The sequence below is a fragment of the Lacerta agilis genome, chromosome 3, assembly GCF_009819535.1.
Source record: "Lacerta agilis isolate rLacAgi1 chromosome 3, rLacAgi1.pri, whole genome shotgun sequence".
Lineage (NCBI taxonomy): Eukaryota > Metazoa > Chordata > Lepidosauria > Squamata > Lacertidae > Lacerta > Lacerta agilis.
This window is the reverse complement of record NC_046314.1, coordinates 57,288,281-57,304,684: the sequence shown is the minus strand read 5'-3', so window position 1 is coordinate 57,304,684 and position 16,404 is coordinate 57,288,281. Positions and strand designations below refer to the sequence as shown.

The 16,404-nt window shown below is 42.8% G+C and overlaps 1 protein-coding gene and 1 long non-coding RNA gene across 3 annotated transcripts; one reads left to right on the top strand and one right to left on the bottom strand.

Moving 5' to 3' along the window:
* Positions 1-2,950: 2,950 nt before the first annotated feature.
* Positions 2,951-12,180, bottom strand: TBPL1 (TATA-box binding protein like 1). 2 transcript variants are annotated; one of them, XM_033143820.1, is made up of 7 exons: positions 12,095-12,180; positions 8,527-8,718; positions 6,981-7,063; positions 6,801-6,864; positions 5,543-5,646; positions 5,365-5,459; positions 2,951-4,148 (listed from the first exon to the last, which is right to left on the bottom strand). In XM_033143820.1, exons 2-7 carry the CDS (start codon positions 8,659-8,661, stop codon positions 4,069-4,071), a joined length of 561 nt encoding a protein of 186 aa, XP_032999711.1. In that variant the 5' UTR covers positions 8,662-8,718; positions 12,095-12,180; the 3' UTR covers positions 2,951-4,068. The 2 variants fall into 2 exon arrangements, with proteins under 2 accessions (XP_032999711.1, XP_032999712.1); XM_033143821.1 differs by lacking the exon at positions 12,095-12,180 and adding an exon at positions 11,731-11,787.
* Positions 12,181-12,409: 229 nt separating this feature from the next.
* On the top strand, positions 12,410-16,032 carry LOC117043781. Its single transcript, XR_004426233.1, has 5 exons — positions 12,410-12,772; positions 12,907-13,057; positions 14,234-14,334; positions 14,468-14,581; positions 15,607-16,032. It is a non-coding gene; the product is annotated as an uncharacterized LOC117043781 (long non-coding RNA).
* Positions 16,033-16,404: the final 372 nt, after the last annotated feature.

Here is a 16,404-nt window from a genome sequence, read left to right as displayed (position 1 = left end):
ACTAAAGCACAGCAGCCAAACCATGGTTGTGTTAAATGAATGAGCCTGCTCGACCACTTCCCTCTCCTCCAGCACATAAGTGGGAAGCATCTGCTTTCTAGTTTGAACGCACCACAAACTAACCAGTGTGGCCCTGTTAGTTTGCAACAGTAAACTCCGATTAGTTTAAAGGAGAAAGCAGATGTTTCCACAGCGCAGGAGGGGAGGAAATAAATGAGCACTAAAGTAGGTGGTCCTCAACAGGCCTCTCTACTGTTTCTTGAAAGACTATGCACACTTGAATTTTAGCAAATCTCAGGCATAAGGGGTTACAGCAGGAATGGTTAGCCTGTGGCCTTGCAGCTCCCACCATCCCTGACCATTGGGCAATTCTGCCTGGGGCTTATGAAAGTGATGAATCCAAAATGATCTGGAAGGTCACAGATTACTTACCCCGGGCTACAACTTCTCTAGCAAATATCAAGAATGATAAAGTATACTTCCATGATGGCATAGGCAGATCACTCTTAAAATAATTATTTGTGATTACTCATAAAAAATTATAGTTTAACAACTACTGTTGTGTTCAATGACTGTTGCGTCAACCATAAAGCTGTATTTTCAAACTATTTTAAAAACTTCAGTAGGGAAACAACATCTATGGCCTAGCAGCCTTGAAAGACCTGATCCCATTCTATCTTAAGTAGGAAGTAGCCAAAACAGAATCACAAAATTGTAGAGTCCTATCCTCTGCAGTGCAGGAATATTTTGCCCATGAGCCTGAGATTAAGAGTCTCATGCTTTACTGACTGAGCTATCCCAGCTGTTCAAGAGTACCGGTACTTGAAACACTACATGTTTAGCAGATATACAACATGGCTCGGTAAAATGTATGAATCAGCCTGTAATTGATTGCTATCGCTCACCATCCTTGTGCCCCCACCAATCTGCTAGTCCATGAAAGTTAATACGGTAAGCATAATTTGATTCAGAAGCATCTTCACCTGCCACATGTATGTGGGTTCTTTTAAAAAAAAAAAACACAAGAAAGACCCTCTATTTTCACAAGTTTGGTTTCCCAGTGTTTTGTTTTCTTAACAGCTGTGTGAAGAAAAGGGTGACAGGAACTAATGTGGCTGGCCTGTAATGCCTTGATTATTCAGTTGTCTTGAAAACGCAGTGACAGAATACCTACAGCCTTCCTCCCAAGGTTGGAGCAGATGAGAGGGTGGCAACCACCCTATTCTACAGCTCAACTCACCTTGCAAGCAGGCTGCTCATAGGCAGAAACTTTCTTTTTATAATTTTTGGTAAAGGTAAAGGGACCCCTGACCATTAGGTCCAGTCGTGTCCGACTCTGGGGTTGCGGCGCTCATCTTGCGTTACTCGCCGAGGGAGCCGGCGTACAGCTTCTGGGTCATGTGGCTAGCATGACAAAGCCGCTTCTGGCAAACCAGAGCAGCGCACGGAAACGCCATTTACCTTCCTGCTGGAGCAGTACCTATTTATCTACTTGCACTTTTGACGTGCTTTCAAACTGCTAGGTGGGCAGGAGCTGGGACCGAGCAACGGGAGCTCACCCCATTGCGGGGATTTGAACCGCCAACCTTCTGATTAGCAAGCCCTAGGCTCTGTGGTTTAACCCACAGCGCCCCCGCGCCCCTTTATAATTTTTGGTACTTCTATTTGTCTGATTAGCAAAACACAAACCCTAAGGCTGCAAGTTGCACTTGTTTTGCTTATGAGGTCGCAACTTTACATGGGGGTGGGGGGAATAAATAAATGGAAAGCCATGAAAACCCAACCACCTCTGCTCTTCCATTTATCTGTTCACCCCATAGGCTTTCCTTGCTTACCAGGCTTTGGGAAGGGAGCAAGAGGACTCTGGGACAGCATCCCAGAGCCCTCACACTGCCTCCCCAAAGCCTGTTAAGTATGGTGGCAGCTTCCTTACCAGCCTCTAGGAAGGAGGTATAAGGGCTCTCAGGGTCCTCCTGTGACTCTCCCAGACCCTGGTAAGCGGCCCTCTGCTTCTTGGGGTGGGAGGAGTTTCTGGGATTCCAGACTTTGTGTCAAGTCAGTAATTAATGTATTTCCCCTTATCAGATTTGCCAAATTGTCTCCCCTCCTATTTCACACACTTTTAAAGATGCAAATGGTCCCAACAGTTCACAGGCATGCACTTATGATGTGTAACGTTCTATGTAAAACCGGCAGCCAAAGATAAAGGAATTCAATGCTACACCAAAACAAATGTTCCATCAGCACAATGATTTTTTGCCCAATGAAACAACCTTCCCTTGCATGCTGTTCTGGACATAGCAAAAACAGACAGACCTCAGCATAACACTCAAATCGGAAGTGGAACACTCAAAATGGAAGCATAACACTCAAAACAGAGCACATTCGACTTCCGAAAAAAGCTCGCAAACCACAACACTTACTTCCGGGTTTGCAGTGTTTGGGTTCCAAGTTATTTGAGTACCGAGGCGTTTGAGAACCAAGGTACCACTGTACTTAGTTGAATCCAGTCCATAGTGGCAATTTCTGATTGTGGCAGCCCTTTCTCACCTTCCATTACAATTATGGCTATATTTCTCCTGATCACCTGGTTCACGTGTCGCTATTTATTTCAGTGCATGGCACTTGCTTGGAGAATACATTTTTAGAGAACTTTTTAGGATTGGTTGGCATTCTGTCTCCCCCCCCCCCTTTACAAACATCTCCTCTGCCTTTCACAAACAAGTTGATTCTTCTGTATCCATTTCACCCGCCAAGATTTTCATTATATTTCGCAGTATTTTGCAAAAATAAAAAGGGCAGGCTTTCAATAGGATTTTATTTACAGTATTCCACTGAGTTTGTTTCAATGTGAAGTACAAATCTGGACAATGAATGCTTAGCACTTGCAGCAGTCATGCCCACATTCTGTTCACCTCGAGACTTAAGATACGGGAAAGAGACATAGATACATTTTGACATATTTATTGTAGTTGGCAAGGGTACCATTTGCATTTGCCTTATGATTTACCACTCATCTGTTCCATATGCAGCTTCAATATTGGCTTTTCAAGTCCAAGATTACATGCCAAAGCCAAGCTTTCTTGTTTTGTTAGCATTTTTTAAAAAATAATTCTAACAGTGCTATAGCAACATTTGGCAAATATGTGCAGAGTTCTTTAGAAGTAGCATAGAACTGCATCCATGAAAAAATACATTTTTTCCTGAAAATTAAAATCAGTCACTAGCAGTAGTTCAAGGCAGGTTTCCTTTTAAAAACAACCCTACATCTGGAAATAGGATAGCTGATTTGACTAATGCCAAATACTTCAGAACAGAAGCTTCTCTCATCACTCAAGCCTATTATGCTTAACCCTTGCTTAGACTGGCTGGAAAGAGATCCCCTAAATTCTGTATTTAGTTACAAATATATTACAATAAAACCAAATTCTCTCCTTAGAACACATACATATCTCTCATTCATGTCAACCTAGTCTGCTACAGATCACTTTACACGCACACAAAAATTGGAATAAAATCGGAGCAGAAGATCACACTAACATTGCTCTAGTTACTTTGCCAATATACAATTGTTAATAGAAAAAGGAGAAGGAACATAACCGAACAGGTATGAAGAAAAGTTTTGCAGACTTTTATTTGTGCACGTTTTATCAGGTGAAAAAGGGTAACGTCTACAGCTTCTTTGGTGCCCAACAGTCAGCGTACAAAAATGTAAAGAATATTCACAAATAAAAACACAAGCTCAACCTATAGAAGTGTTTTCAAATTTAGTGCATATCATGACAAATCTGCTTATGAACACACAGAAATAACTGCAGAAATAAATAGAATGTCTTTTAAAAAGCAGCAATTTCGTATCTTGTAAACGTTTGTTTTTACAATACAGCACTGTTCCAAATAAAATCCAAAAGGGACTGGAGTTTATCACCGCGGCCAAGAGTTTGCACCTCCTCAGCTGTGTTGGTCCAGTTGTCCTTTTCCCCCCCACCTTCTTTTTTGCTATTAGTCCAATGCGCAGCAGTCTTATAAAAGGTGCTTGGTTAGGTTGCCTAACCGTGAAGTGGCAACTTACAAAATTTCTTTCCTGCTTTCAAACACAAATGGATAAATTTGTTCCACTGCAGTGGCAACAGCCTTTACGTTTGGCCCTGAGGGTAGGACAAGATAAAACATTAGAATAAGGATACACACAAAAGCTACCCCTATAGCTTCAGTTCCTTGATCATGAATATATTTTGAACTTAACTCTAACAAAACCTGAATTGACAAATATTCTCAATATAAATCAACATTGCTAGATTACTTAAAACTGCTACATGGCAAAGTAGGAAGTACATTCAGACTAACCTGAAAATGCTTGTTCAGCACTTGCCACACCTCACCCATGTCCACACATCCCACATCACATCTGTGTACATTCTGGTCTGATCTCCATTGTCTCACACTGACGACCAGGAAACAGAGAGGCCAGAAATCCACACAGGAAGTAGCAGCACAAAACCCAGCAGAGATGCTTTCATTTTTCAAAGAATGCTTCCTGCACTTAGTATTCTAAATTGTCTGGGACACTGCCATCGGCAAGTCCAACAGTCCAACACCTAACCCAGTTGTTAGACTTTTGATTTACATTTTGAGCACCCTGTTGGCTTTGAGATGAGACAGCTTAAATCAAAGTACAGTGGCACCTCGGGTTACAGACACTTCAGGTTACAGACTCTGCTAACCCAGAAATAGTACCTCGGGTTAAGAACTTTGCTTCAGGATGAGAACAGAAATCATGGTGCAGCAGCAGCGGGAGGCCCCATTAGCTAAAGTGGTACCTCAGGTTAAGAACAGTTTGAGGTTAGGAACGGATCTCTGGAACGAATTAAGTTCTTAACCCGAGGTACCACTGTATCTCTTCTTAAATATGTGGCAATCCTATTTGCTAATGAGTTAGCTCAAGCAACCACCGAAATCTTAAAAACAAATCATAATCCAACTCTTGTTTTAATCTACAACAGGCACGTCCAACTCCCAAGAGAGTGTGATCTACTCACAGTATAAAGAGACCGGCTGTGATCTACCCATTGTCATTGCCAGGAGCTTTTTGGGGGGAGAGTTGGCCAAAGTTGTTGAGCTTTTATTTGGGGGGGGGGGTCCTAAAAGGAACACTAAGGAGATCACCGAACTGTATACTGCAATTGACCTGGGACACACCCGCGATCAACCTGTTGGACATGCCTGATCTACAACAATAGTTATCAGATGGCACAGGTACACAGAAATTAGTGGGAAGTCATATACACATGCTGACCTTATCAAACACTTAATTACCTGAGCTACAACACGGAGAAAGTTACTTATTCACAAAAAGGTGAATACCTGTAACTGTGATACTTCCTGTTGAAAAAATCTGTAAAGTAGCTCTGAGAGATTTTATTCTGTAGCACACTGCAGGATGAAGCTCCGGTTCATAACTAAGGAGAAATGCAAAGTTTGCTTTAAAAAATGAAAATGCAAAATAGAGAGAGAGAGAGAATAGATATAAAATCTACTATACCTAGCATGGGGTCTGTTGCTTTTTGTGAATTCCGGCAATCTGATTTCAAAGGGCATATTGCATACTGCTAAAACATTGACAACTTTAAAATCTGTAAAAATCACCTTTTAGAAAGAAGAAGAACACAAATTAAAATATTAGGAACTAATCTGAAAGCCAAGGACTTATAGACATTTTGGCTTCATTTTAACTAAAAGGCCAGCAGTGGTTCAATACAACTTTGAACAAAAATACAACATAAAGGGCAATTTAAACTCTATAATGGTTAGAAATTTTTGACAGTTCTAGGGCAAGGTAAGTTTCTTTTCAGGTCTCATTACCCCTAATTAAGTTAGTATAATTTACATTGGAATTCCCTTTCTTACTAACAATGTACTAATATAGCTTTCAACTACCTGAAGGAGACCGCAGACAACTATGAAAGGCTACATTTAGGCACAATAATTCCAAAGCTAAAGATAACAAGTCCTATTGATTTCAATGGGAGAGAATTAAGCACATTAAACCTAAAAGTGCTCAATTGTTGCTAGGGTGTGCCATTTACACTTTTTCAGAAAGGATGTCAACTTCCAGTTAACTGAAGTGCATTGACATCAGTTCAGTTAGCTTTGCATAGTTTATACTAGTTGCTACAATGGCTGTCAACAAACACAAATTCTGCTGAGTATTGGGAAATACAATCATTGTAATCATAATTATTCTTGTAATCATGTTCCTGCTTCATTTCAAACAAACCCTTTTATAGAAAATGTTGATGGGCTCTAACTTTTAAAAGCAACAGTTCAGTTCTTCTTTTGCTCTTAGTGGCAGCAAGTGATCTCCCTTGACTTGGCAAAGGTTTGTGCCTGCCAGAGCAAATGAGAAACTGGTGTCTTAAGATGTTTTTAGTGTTCTATACTTGTTTGCCCTGGGCTCCTCTGAGAAGGGCAGGATATAAATTGAATAAATACAAATAAAAAGGCCTGCTTTTCCCTTTCCCTTTTTATAAGGCAGCACCAGCAGAGAAAACTTTTGCAGAAAAAGAACAGAGTGTCACCCCTTGTTTCCTTCTATGTGTGTGGTTTTTTATATAAGCACAAAACCCAGGGACTTGCAACGCAAAGGAAGAGCACTCATGACTGCCAAGCAAATTTCTGGAAATCTGCTCAGCAGTGAGCCTAATCACCTGGTTTTCTAGAAACAGATCTCTTTAAACAGCAATTCTCTGAATTAAAAACATTTTAAAAGGCCACAATTCATCAGTGATTGGAAGAATTACCTGAAAACCTAGTTTCTGCAGACTACGAGCTAATCGTCTGGCACCAAATTTAGCTTCTTCTTCACTAGATTGAAAAAAAACCACACAAGCGACTGGTTAAGAAGTTAAGGGAGCAAGGGTTAAAATACAGCAACACACAAGTGATTTTATGCATAATAAAAAAACACAAACAATATATACCTTGTAGCTCCTGTGCAAATTACTTTTCCTGAGGACCAAATTGTTGCTGTAATCCTTGGTTTCCGAAGCTTCATTAATACTTTCTGAAATTGGTCAGGAAAAAATATACTTTAGACAAAGAAACTTCCTGATGTAGCAAAAGAGAACAATGAATTACAGGTCCAAATGCTGCCACTTTTGCTAAAGCTCATACACTTTTATTGTTATGCTCATGTTACTATTCCCATTATTTGTTAATTTCATTGTGGCTTCCTTCTGATTAACTTTAACCTTAGCCAAAGGGTAAACCTTTTAGATATTAATTTATTCTATTTATTTAATTAACATACTATACAGTATTTCTTGCAACTATCCTTTGCTATCTTTGCTTCAAACATGTAGACAGGCAGTTGTAACAGGACAATAAATATTTTTTATTGTTTTTCATGTATGCACTCCTGTTTTTTAAAGGCGTTAATGAACTCCAAAGTTTTGTTTTGTTTTTTAAAAACTATTTCAGCCTTTTAACTTCCCCAATAGCCATTATTTTAATGAAAGGGGAGTAAACTCATTTATTTCTTGCATTTATATTCCACATTTCCTCCATTGAGCACAAGGTGGTGTAAAGAGTTCTCCTCATTTCATCCTCGCAACAGCCCTGTGAGGTAGATTAGACTGAGAGTCAGGCAACTGGTCCAAGGTCATCCACCACCCAGTGAGTTTCAGGGCTGAGTGGGTACTTGAACCCTGGTCTCCCAGGTTCTAATCCGATGCTCTAACAACTACACCAAACCAGCTCCTAATGGCACACATGGTAATCACACTATCAAAAATAACATTCTCTTGCATGTTCGGTCACTGAAATATCTACTGGTTATTACTGGTTATCGTACAGTGGTACCTCTGGTTATATAATAATTGCGAATTATGAGGCGCACTTTCCTTAATGGCGCCTGCCGCACCACCGGAGCACGATTTCCGCTCACATCCCGGGGCAAAGTTCACAACAAGGGGCATCTACTTCCGGGTTAGCGGAGTGTGTAACCCGCAGCATTCGTAAGATTCGCAACACGAGGTACCACGGTAATGCACATTTTGCTTTCCTGCAGGTTTTAATAACCAAATTTCAAGCTAATAAAAACAAAGCACACTGTCAAGAACTTCACATACATAGGCTACAATCTTACACTTGGCAAGTTTAGGTCTTTTAAAAAAAGGTTTTCAAACACCACACACGCCTCTGATCCAACAAATATGCTGTATATGTCAACAAATGATGTTTCCTCAAAGCTGCTGTATCTGCAATATTGAAATGACCTTCACACAAATGACACAATACAGAGAAATGAAACTTATCAGATCACCAGATTTCAGAAGTCTTCAACGGCAGTATTTTGAAATCGGGTATGGCGGTGTTAAATTATGCAATTTCTTTTTTAAAGAAAAATGCCCCTGAAACACTAACAAAACTGCTGCATAGAGAATGAAATTCAACACATTGGTGTATATGTGTTGAATATGCCCAATTGGAAGTCAACGAGTTAACTCAAACTAAGAAGTGACTTACCCCAACATCACGCTTGTATATTACATTTGCTCCCTCTAGCGCAATCTTTCGCAAGTTTAAATGACATCTTGTTCGGAAGACACAGACTACATTTGTGATTAAAATGTCCAAGGCAACATCACTCTCCGCATCCATTGGGGTGACTCAGATTAAAACCTCAAGATTCCAACATGACACCATGAAGATCACATCCTTTATTGTGGTGAAGGAGAGAAGGTATACAGGTCAAACAGTTATCTAGAAAAAAGTCTTAATGCCTCAATATCCTACAAGTCATGCTTTGAAAAGCATTACAAGTCTTTGCAAGACACCTAGGGATGAATTCAGGATAACATTAAGGAGATAATTCTATATTTTTTTCTATAGATAGTGTCACAAAGACGTATCACTTTAAAAATATTTATTATTACTAATAGTATTGGGTGATATCCAACTAAGTCATACTCAGAGGTGACCCACTGAAATCAACAGCCTTTGTAACTTAAATCCATTGATTTCAATGGGTATAACAATGGATACCACTCTGTTTTGATATTTTTTGGGGAAATAGCACTCTCACAGGTCCACTGTTGTGATTTTGTGATGTGCAAAGGATTGTGACGCCTCCAACACCTGTCCACCAAGGATTTAATTTTGGGGGGCACATCCATTTGACATGTGGCCCCCAGATGGCTGTTCATGGGTCAATGTGGGCCAAAAAAAAAGTTAGCTCTACAAGGTTCCAGAGAATAAGCTCACAGATCCTATGTTGAACTCCAATCTGGTAGTTGGGGATTAGAGAGAAAAGTTATCTACACAAATCTTTCAGGAGGCGGGGTGGGGAAAGAGAAGATGACAGGATTATGTAGGAAACCTAAAAGCAAAATTATTCATTCCATCCCTTTTGAAACCAGTGGTAGGATGTCTGACATACAACACTCTTTCCCTTGACCACTTATATTTGTGGAAGTTAACCAAGTAGATTTAATTTAAAATGGGAACACCAATTGCTTGTCTTTCTGCTTTGCATCATTGCTGACTGATGGACATACTGCAATCAGCATTTGGAGGGTTGTTTTAGGTTCTCAAACTGTAAGGTGGGTCTTTCTGAGGAGGCACAGGGAGATATCACACCACTGCCTCTTCCGGGATACAGGCATCACTCATTCCTGTTAAAGGCATAAATTGCTACCTAGACTACATAGTCAATGATGAGCCATGATGGGCAAGGGTCAAGAGAACCAAATGGCTTAACCCCTGCAACCTGCCAGCATCCTCAGGTTGTAACAACTGCTATTTATCCCACACATTTTAACCAGACGGTGCTCTAATAGCCTCCACAGACAGCAGCCCACTGCCATGTCAAGTTCGGAATGGATGCAACTGACTTTGGTCTCAGTGTTTTGCTACTGAGTGGTTAGCAGTTTCTACTCCCAAATTGGACTTAACCAGCCTGCTCACCATTAGAGAAAGCTCTGCTGGGTGGTTCACTGATGGCACTGGTGTCACTGTGGCCATCTACCAACCTGCTTCATTGCTTTCCAGGTCCTCAGAAAAACAAGGAACCTTATGGGCTCTTCATGGCTTCTGGAATGATTGATCATCCTGCTGTTCCACAGTGAGACTGGAGCACCAGCTGTGCTGCCTGGAAAATCCCTTGGAGCAAGGGCTGAAAAATCCAGTGTGCTCGGGAATCCCTTAGATACCATAAATCTTTGGAAAATGGCCATCTTAATAGGTCCCTATCCCTTCAGAGGTAGTCAGCCACGATCACACCAAATCACCAGGGAGTCGTCTGTATATGACAATAGGGCAACATGCACATGCCCCTTCCACTGGCTCACTCATAATGTATACTCTGTAGTGAAAGCCAAAGATCATTTTCTGTCTCTCCAGCCAAACATCAGGTAGAAAGCCTCACAATCCAGCTCCCAAACAAGTTTTCAAGTAAAACAGATTGAAACTCTATGGATGAACATACGCATATTTGTTGGTGCTGTACCTGGGCTGGCAAAACTGAGTCATATCCAATCCACCCAGCTCACCCATCCAGGTCTTTGGAGTACATGCACAGATATTACACTTTTCAGCTCTTTCTTCAAGAGGCATTAATCCAGTTCCCAAGCCTTGATACTTGTTTACATACAAGTTTCTAGCCTTTAACCTTAACAATTGGCTCTGCAGGGCAACTGAACTTCAGCAGTCTTATGTGATACCTCATAATAAAGGTATATATATTCCTAGAGGGATGATTCTTTAGTAAGGCATCCCATATGAAGGCTCTACAGTCAAGACAACCTTCTCTCTGGTCATCAGTTGCCTAACCTCAGATGGTGGTGGCACTCAGCAGAAAGCCTCTGGTAGGCATTGTAGTGTTTGGGCAGGTGGGCAGGCCTGAAGACATTTAGGGCTTTATAGAAAAGCAGGACTCAGAACTGTGCCCAGAAACAAATACAGAAAACAAGTATAGCTGTTTAAAAACTGTAAAAATGACATGGTCTCTATAACCAACCCAAGTTAGTAACTTTGTAGCTGTGGTTTGTACTAACTCAAATTTTTGAAACAAAATAAAAAAATAAAAAACCCTTCCAGTAGCACCTTAGAGACCAACTAAGTTTGTTATTGGCATGAGCTTTCGTGTGCATGCACACTTCTTCAGATACACTGAAACAGAAGTCACCAGACCCTCATATATTTTTGAGAATCTTCAAAGCAGTCCAATATATACAAGTGATTACAGTAATCCAGACTAGAAATTACCAAGGGTGATGAACAACTCTGGCCAAGCTTTATCCAGAAGGGATTGTAACTGCCGAAGGCCGCTGCATGCTGAGCGCCACAACTTGGCTTCTTCCAGTGACAATCCTGGCTCTGTGGCCCCCCCTACCCCCCATGAGGCCTTTACACGAGGCACAATCCCGTCAACAACGGAAACCTCTTTCTTGTCTGCACATAGGCTAATTTCACTGCAATACCGATATGGCACGGGAGTCCAGCGTTTGCCATTATGAGAGACGGAGGTGGTGGGTAGGTGATATGGGGGGGGGGGGAAGAGAAGAGAACTCGGTTGTTTTTTTAAAAAAGGCAATTTTCTCCTGAAACCTGTTGGCAGTGATCAGAGCAGGTCCCTATTCCTAAAGGCTCCTGGCTAATCTGAGTCACTCCGGGTTGCCAGGAGACAAACCAGAGTCTGCAGACGGGGGTGGGGGAGGGATGCTCGGTTACCTGCTCTCCTGCCTCCTCCTGCGCTTCTCCCCTTCCTACGGAGGACGGGGCTGAGCTATGCGCAGGGAAGAAGACGGGGGAAGCGGGGCGGGCGGAGGAGGGAGAGAGAGAGAATCCCCCCGCCCCGGGTGCTGCACAATTTTGCTTAGTTTTGTATTTAAAGGACACACGAATCCCGCCTTCTTTTCGGTGATCGGTTCCTTCCCAGGTGCAAGAAGGGGCGGAGGGAGCAGGGAAGCCACCGGGATCTGCCCCTCCCCCTTTCACCCCCGGCCCGGCGGAGGACGGTTTATCGAAGCGAGGACCGTTACTGCCGCGCAACGGCCGCGCTCGCCGGTGATTCCTCTCCCCTTCTCTTCCTCACCGAAATCCTATAGGCTCCCGCGCAGCCCAGTTGCTGCGCGACCCGTCGCCGTCGCCGTTCCAACACGACGCCGCCGCCGCCGCCGCCGCCTCCTTCTCTATCTGTTCCGGGTCTCGAGGCCACCGAATCCCCGCGACACAATAAAACATCACAAAGCGCGCGAACACCATAGACAAAGCCCGCATCCCCGCCGCCTAGAGCGGCAGCCGGATGTTCTCCCTGGGAGGTGTACTTCCGGATAACGGCCGCCGGGCCTTGCGGGGCGAAAGGCAAGGCTGTGGGATTTCTTCGTCGGAAGGAGGGCGTGGCTAGCCCGGAGGCGCGGAATCTGTCTTCCGGCGCGAGTTCAAGGCGGAGCGGGGGGGGGGGGCTGCTGCTGCAGCTGCTCTTCCTCCCCGCGCGCTGCACGTCTTAAATCGCGAGCGTTAAAATAGCGAGGGATTTGCACGGCACGGAGAAACTGCAGCGATTGGTTGTTTAGCTTGCCATTCGCACTGGCACTGCCTAATTGGCTGTGGAGCTGGAGTAAGCGTTGTCCGCCCGCCCTGCTCCAGGGATAAAAGGAGGGAAGGCAGCACGAGGTTCTTTTTGGTGCGAGTGACCCTGGTGCCTTTTTGCTGCCTGTCTGAGGCTGGCACAGGGCTTTATGCTGGGACGGAGCTCCTCCCAGCAATAAGAGTAAGGCAATGTTTTATTTAAATTTAAAACTTCAATTTTTTTAATAAAAAATTTAAATGATGCTGTCGCTTTGCTTGCTTGTTTGCTTGCCCTCCCTTTCTCTGATGGGGCCTTTGAACCTTTTTGTGTCACAGCAGGGGGAAATGAAGGCAAGGGAGATTTAACAGTGGCAGCCTGATGCTGAAATGGGAGATTGGGTAGTTGTGAGGTGAGACTGATTGGGGATGGGAATGATGCATAGTGCTTGTTGGTAAGCGGTGCAAGCAAATTCATGTCTACTCACAAGTAAGCCCTACTGAATCCAATTAAAATTATTTTTATTTAATGTTTTATATTTTATTAGGTTTTATATATGCTCTAAGCTGCCCAGAGCTGCTGGGGGATAAATAATAAAGTTAGTACTACTAATGTGGCTTACTCATAGGAAAGTAGTTAGTTGAACTGAGTGGGGCTTCCTCATGCATAGAATTGCAGCTGGCCCTCTCAGTGGGGAAGCAAATACATCTCGACACTAGTAAATTGCTTGCTTACTTAAAATACTCTTAAATTAGTTGCAAATAGATTAAATTGTTAATCATATGCAAGTTTAGTTAATATTTTTACTAAATCTGCCACTTCCTTAAATTTTAAATGTGCCCCCAAAACTCTATAGAACATTAATATATTCTTCAGGAATCTTAATGGTTTCATTGAAGCATGCTATCATTGAGTTAAATTTCTTATAATTACATGCATCAAATTTAGATTGTTGCTGTTCATTTTGGCTATTAGCATCACTGCACAGTCTGCTTGTTCAGATGCATGTGTTCTGTTCTACTTTGCATGTATAGGAGCATCTGTCTCATGTACTGGGACTCTCCCCAGTACACACTTACTTGAGAGTCAGGCGTAAACATTTCCTTTGTCAAGTGTGTGAGAAGAACATTGTGGTGGTTTGGCAACAACCAAACATTTGTTCAAGCTCGGTTGACTTTTATTGTTGTACCTGGCAGGATCACAGCAGGGCACAGGATGCAGGACTAGACGGATCCCCCACCCCTCTGATCCAGCAGGGCTTTTCTTGTTCTGTTAAATCTCCCAAATGCAGAAGGAAGGGCCATAGCTCACATACAGAACACCTTCCTTGCATGCAAACGGTCCTAGGTCCAGTCCTCAGCATTTCAGGCTGGGCTGGGAGAGACTTCCTGCCCAAAACCTTGGACAGCTGCTGCCAGTCAGTGTAGGCAGTGCTCAGCCAGTGGTATAAGACAGCTTTTGCAGAAACTCCTACTGTAAAGCAGAGGTAATTTTTTTTTATTCCCCAGTGGTTCCTGGAGAGCATTCTTGGAATGGAGTGACTGTTCCTCTCTCAGCTGACTTCCCTATATCTTTGTTGTTTAGACTGATACACCTTTCATTGCACCAGTTTAGACTGATACACCGTGTTTCACATCTCCTCCTCCTCACTTCTTTCTCTGGCAGGAAATAAGTCACCTTCAAAATATCCTCTTGAGAGAACAAAGGAGCAGCAGCAGGCTAGCCAGAGCTCAGCTTGCAAGGAGCTGGAGGGCAGCACAGCACAGGTGGGCATGAGAGGCAGGCAGGCTGTGGCCTGTGGGGTAGGACCCAGGGTGGGAGAGGAGGGGGTATTGTTATTGTTGTGATTCTTTGAATAAGAGAAACATAACGAGTATTTCCATTGTTTTCTGCATATAGGATGCTTTGCCATTCGTAAGTGTAGTCAGGATGTCTGCAGAACCCCAGAAGCGGAGGAGGCTGGCACTATATAGGGCAGAGTGTATCCAAGCGACTAAACAGCAAAATACACAGGTTTCCATTGCTGCTTTTCTCATTCCTTAGACCTCATTAGAAGCAGACCCAGTATATGGTTCAATTATTTGTGTGCCCTATGTAACATTGGCTATATTATAGCTTAATGTTGGCTATATTATACAATCAGCAAGCATCTAGGCAGTTATCTGCAAATTGGTCCTGCTTATTTGAGGCACTCTGATTTTATTACGGTTTTCACCTATACTAATTTTATAATTAAATAATAAGATACATCTGAATATGTCAATGTACAATACAGTGTGGCTAAATAATTACCAGCTTTTGCAATCCAAAAATTTGCTGCATATTTCAAAATTGCTTTTATTTCCTAAGAATTAAAGCAACCAATCTTTTTCTATTTAATAGCCGAGTTCATATTTTGTGTACTAGTAGTACTAGTAGACGGTTCGAATCCCCACGACGGGGTGAGCTCCTGTTGCTTGGTCCCAGCTTCTGCCCACCTGGCAGTTCAAAAGCACATCAAAGTGCAAGTAGATAAATAGGTACCACTCCGGTGGGAAGGTAAACGGTGTTTCCATGTGCTGCTCTGGTTCACCAGAAGCGGCTTTGTCATGCTGGCCACATGACCCGGAAGCTGTACGCCGGATCCCTCGGCCAGTAACACGAGATGAGCGCCACAACCCCAGAGTCGGACACGACTGAACCTAATGGTCAGGGGTCCCTTTACCTTTACTTTAGGACTCCTTTTATGCAGGTTACAGCTGCAGAGTTGGTGCACACGTATCACCCTGTTAAACACAACTTCAGCTATAACAGTGCTAATTGTGCACACAAACTGAACCAGAGGATACTGCAGGACTGAGCTACCCCTGCCTTAGAGCCAAACTGGCACAGAGACGCGATAAGCAGTTTTTTTGAGACCTGACCAAAGTGAAGCTGCAGTGTCTTTCTCCAGTTGATGCAGGCATGGCAATGGGAGAATTCATTTTATTCATTGAGACGGCCATTGCATTGAGAAATGGTTTGCTTTTTCAAATTGCAACTGGCTTTTCTACCTCCAGCCCCTCTCCCTCCAAGATGGCAAGTTCATCTACAGAGACATTGAAAAGGTCTGTGAAAATCTCAGTTTCACTACCAGAGTGGACACGGATAAGCTGTATGATGAAAGCGCAACAGCCAACTGCATTCTGGAACAGCTTTTAAAGGATGCTGAATGAAAGAACAAAGATGTGGCTGCAAAGTGGTTGGCTGTATTTACAGCATGTGATCTACCCAGTTTGGCATGTGGAAAGGATTTCCTCCATGATGTTGAACAAATGGAGAAATGTTCAGAACCGGTGCTCTGTGGAACAGATAAAAGTGAACTCCTGATTTCTCTGAACTTTGAACTGACGTGCTGAATTCCACTCTTATTTTGAAGGACAAAGCACTGCTTAATGCAGCAAGGAGTGACAGAAAGTAGGAAGGTGAAGTGGAGAGAGAGAGAGAGAGAGAGAGAGAGAGAGAGAGACTATTGTCTCAAAACAGAGGGACTTCTGTGGCCCTTTCCACAGAAACAAAAATGTTAAACACCATGTTAAGTTACTTCATGTTGGTTTGTGTCAAACCAATTACAAATCAGAATGCTTTTGCTTTTTTCCATTGAATAAAGCACTGTAAACCATGTGTGCCATTGTAATGACTTTGAAGTCATTTCTGCATCATGTATGACAATTTTTAGCACCCCTATTCCCCTGCCCCATCCCTTATTTTGCCTGACCAAAGGCATAGCTGTCAACTTTTCCCCTTTCTTCTGAGGAATCCTATTTGGAATAAGGGAATTTCCCTTTTAGTTGACAGCTATGCAAAGGTGGCAACCC

Bases quoted from the DNA above. Each gene is read 5' to 3' on its own strand.
- TBPL1 (XM_033143820.1), bottom strand. From the start codon at position 8,661: ATGGATGCGGAGAGTGATGTTGCCTTGGACATTTTAATCACAAATGTA. The intron at 6,865-6,980 runs GTATATATTGTT...TTTTCAATCTAG, and splicing joins ATTTGCACAGGAGCTACAAG to TGAAGAAGAAGCTAAATTTG. The intron at 4,149-5,364 runs GTATTCACCTTT...TCCTACCCTCAG, and splicing joins AGGAAGTATCACAGTTACAG to GGCCAAACGTAAAGGCTGTT.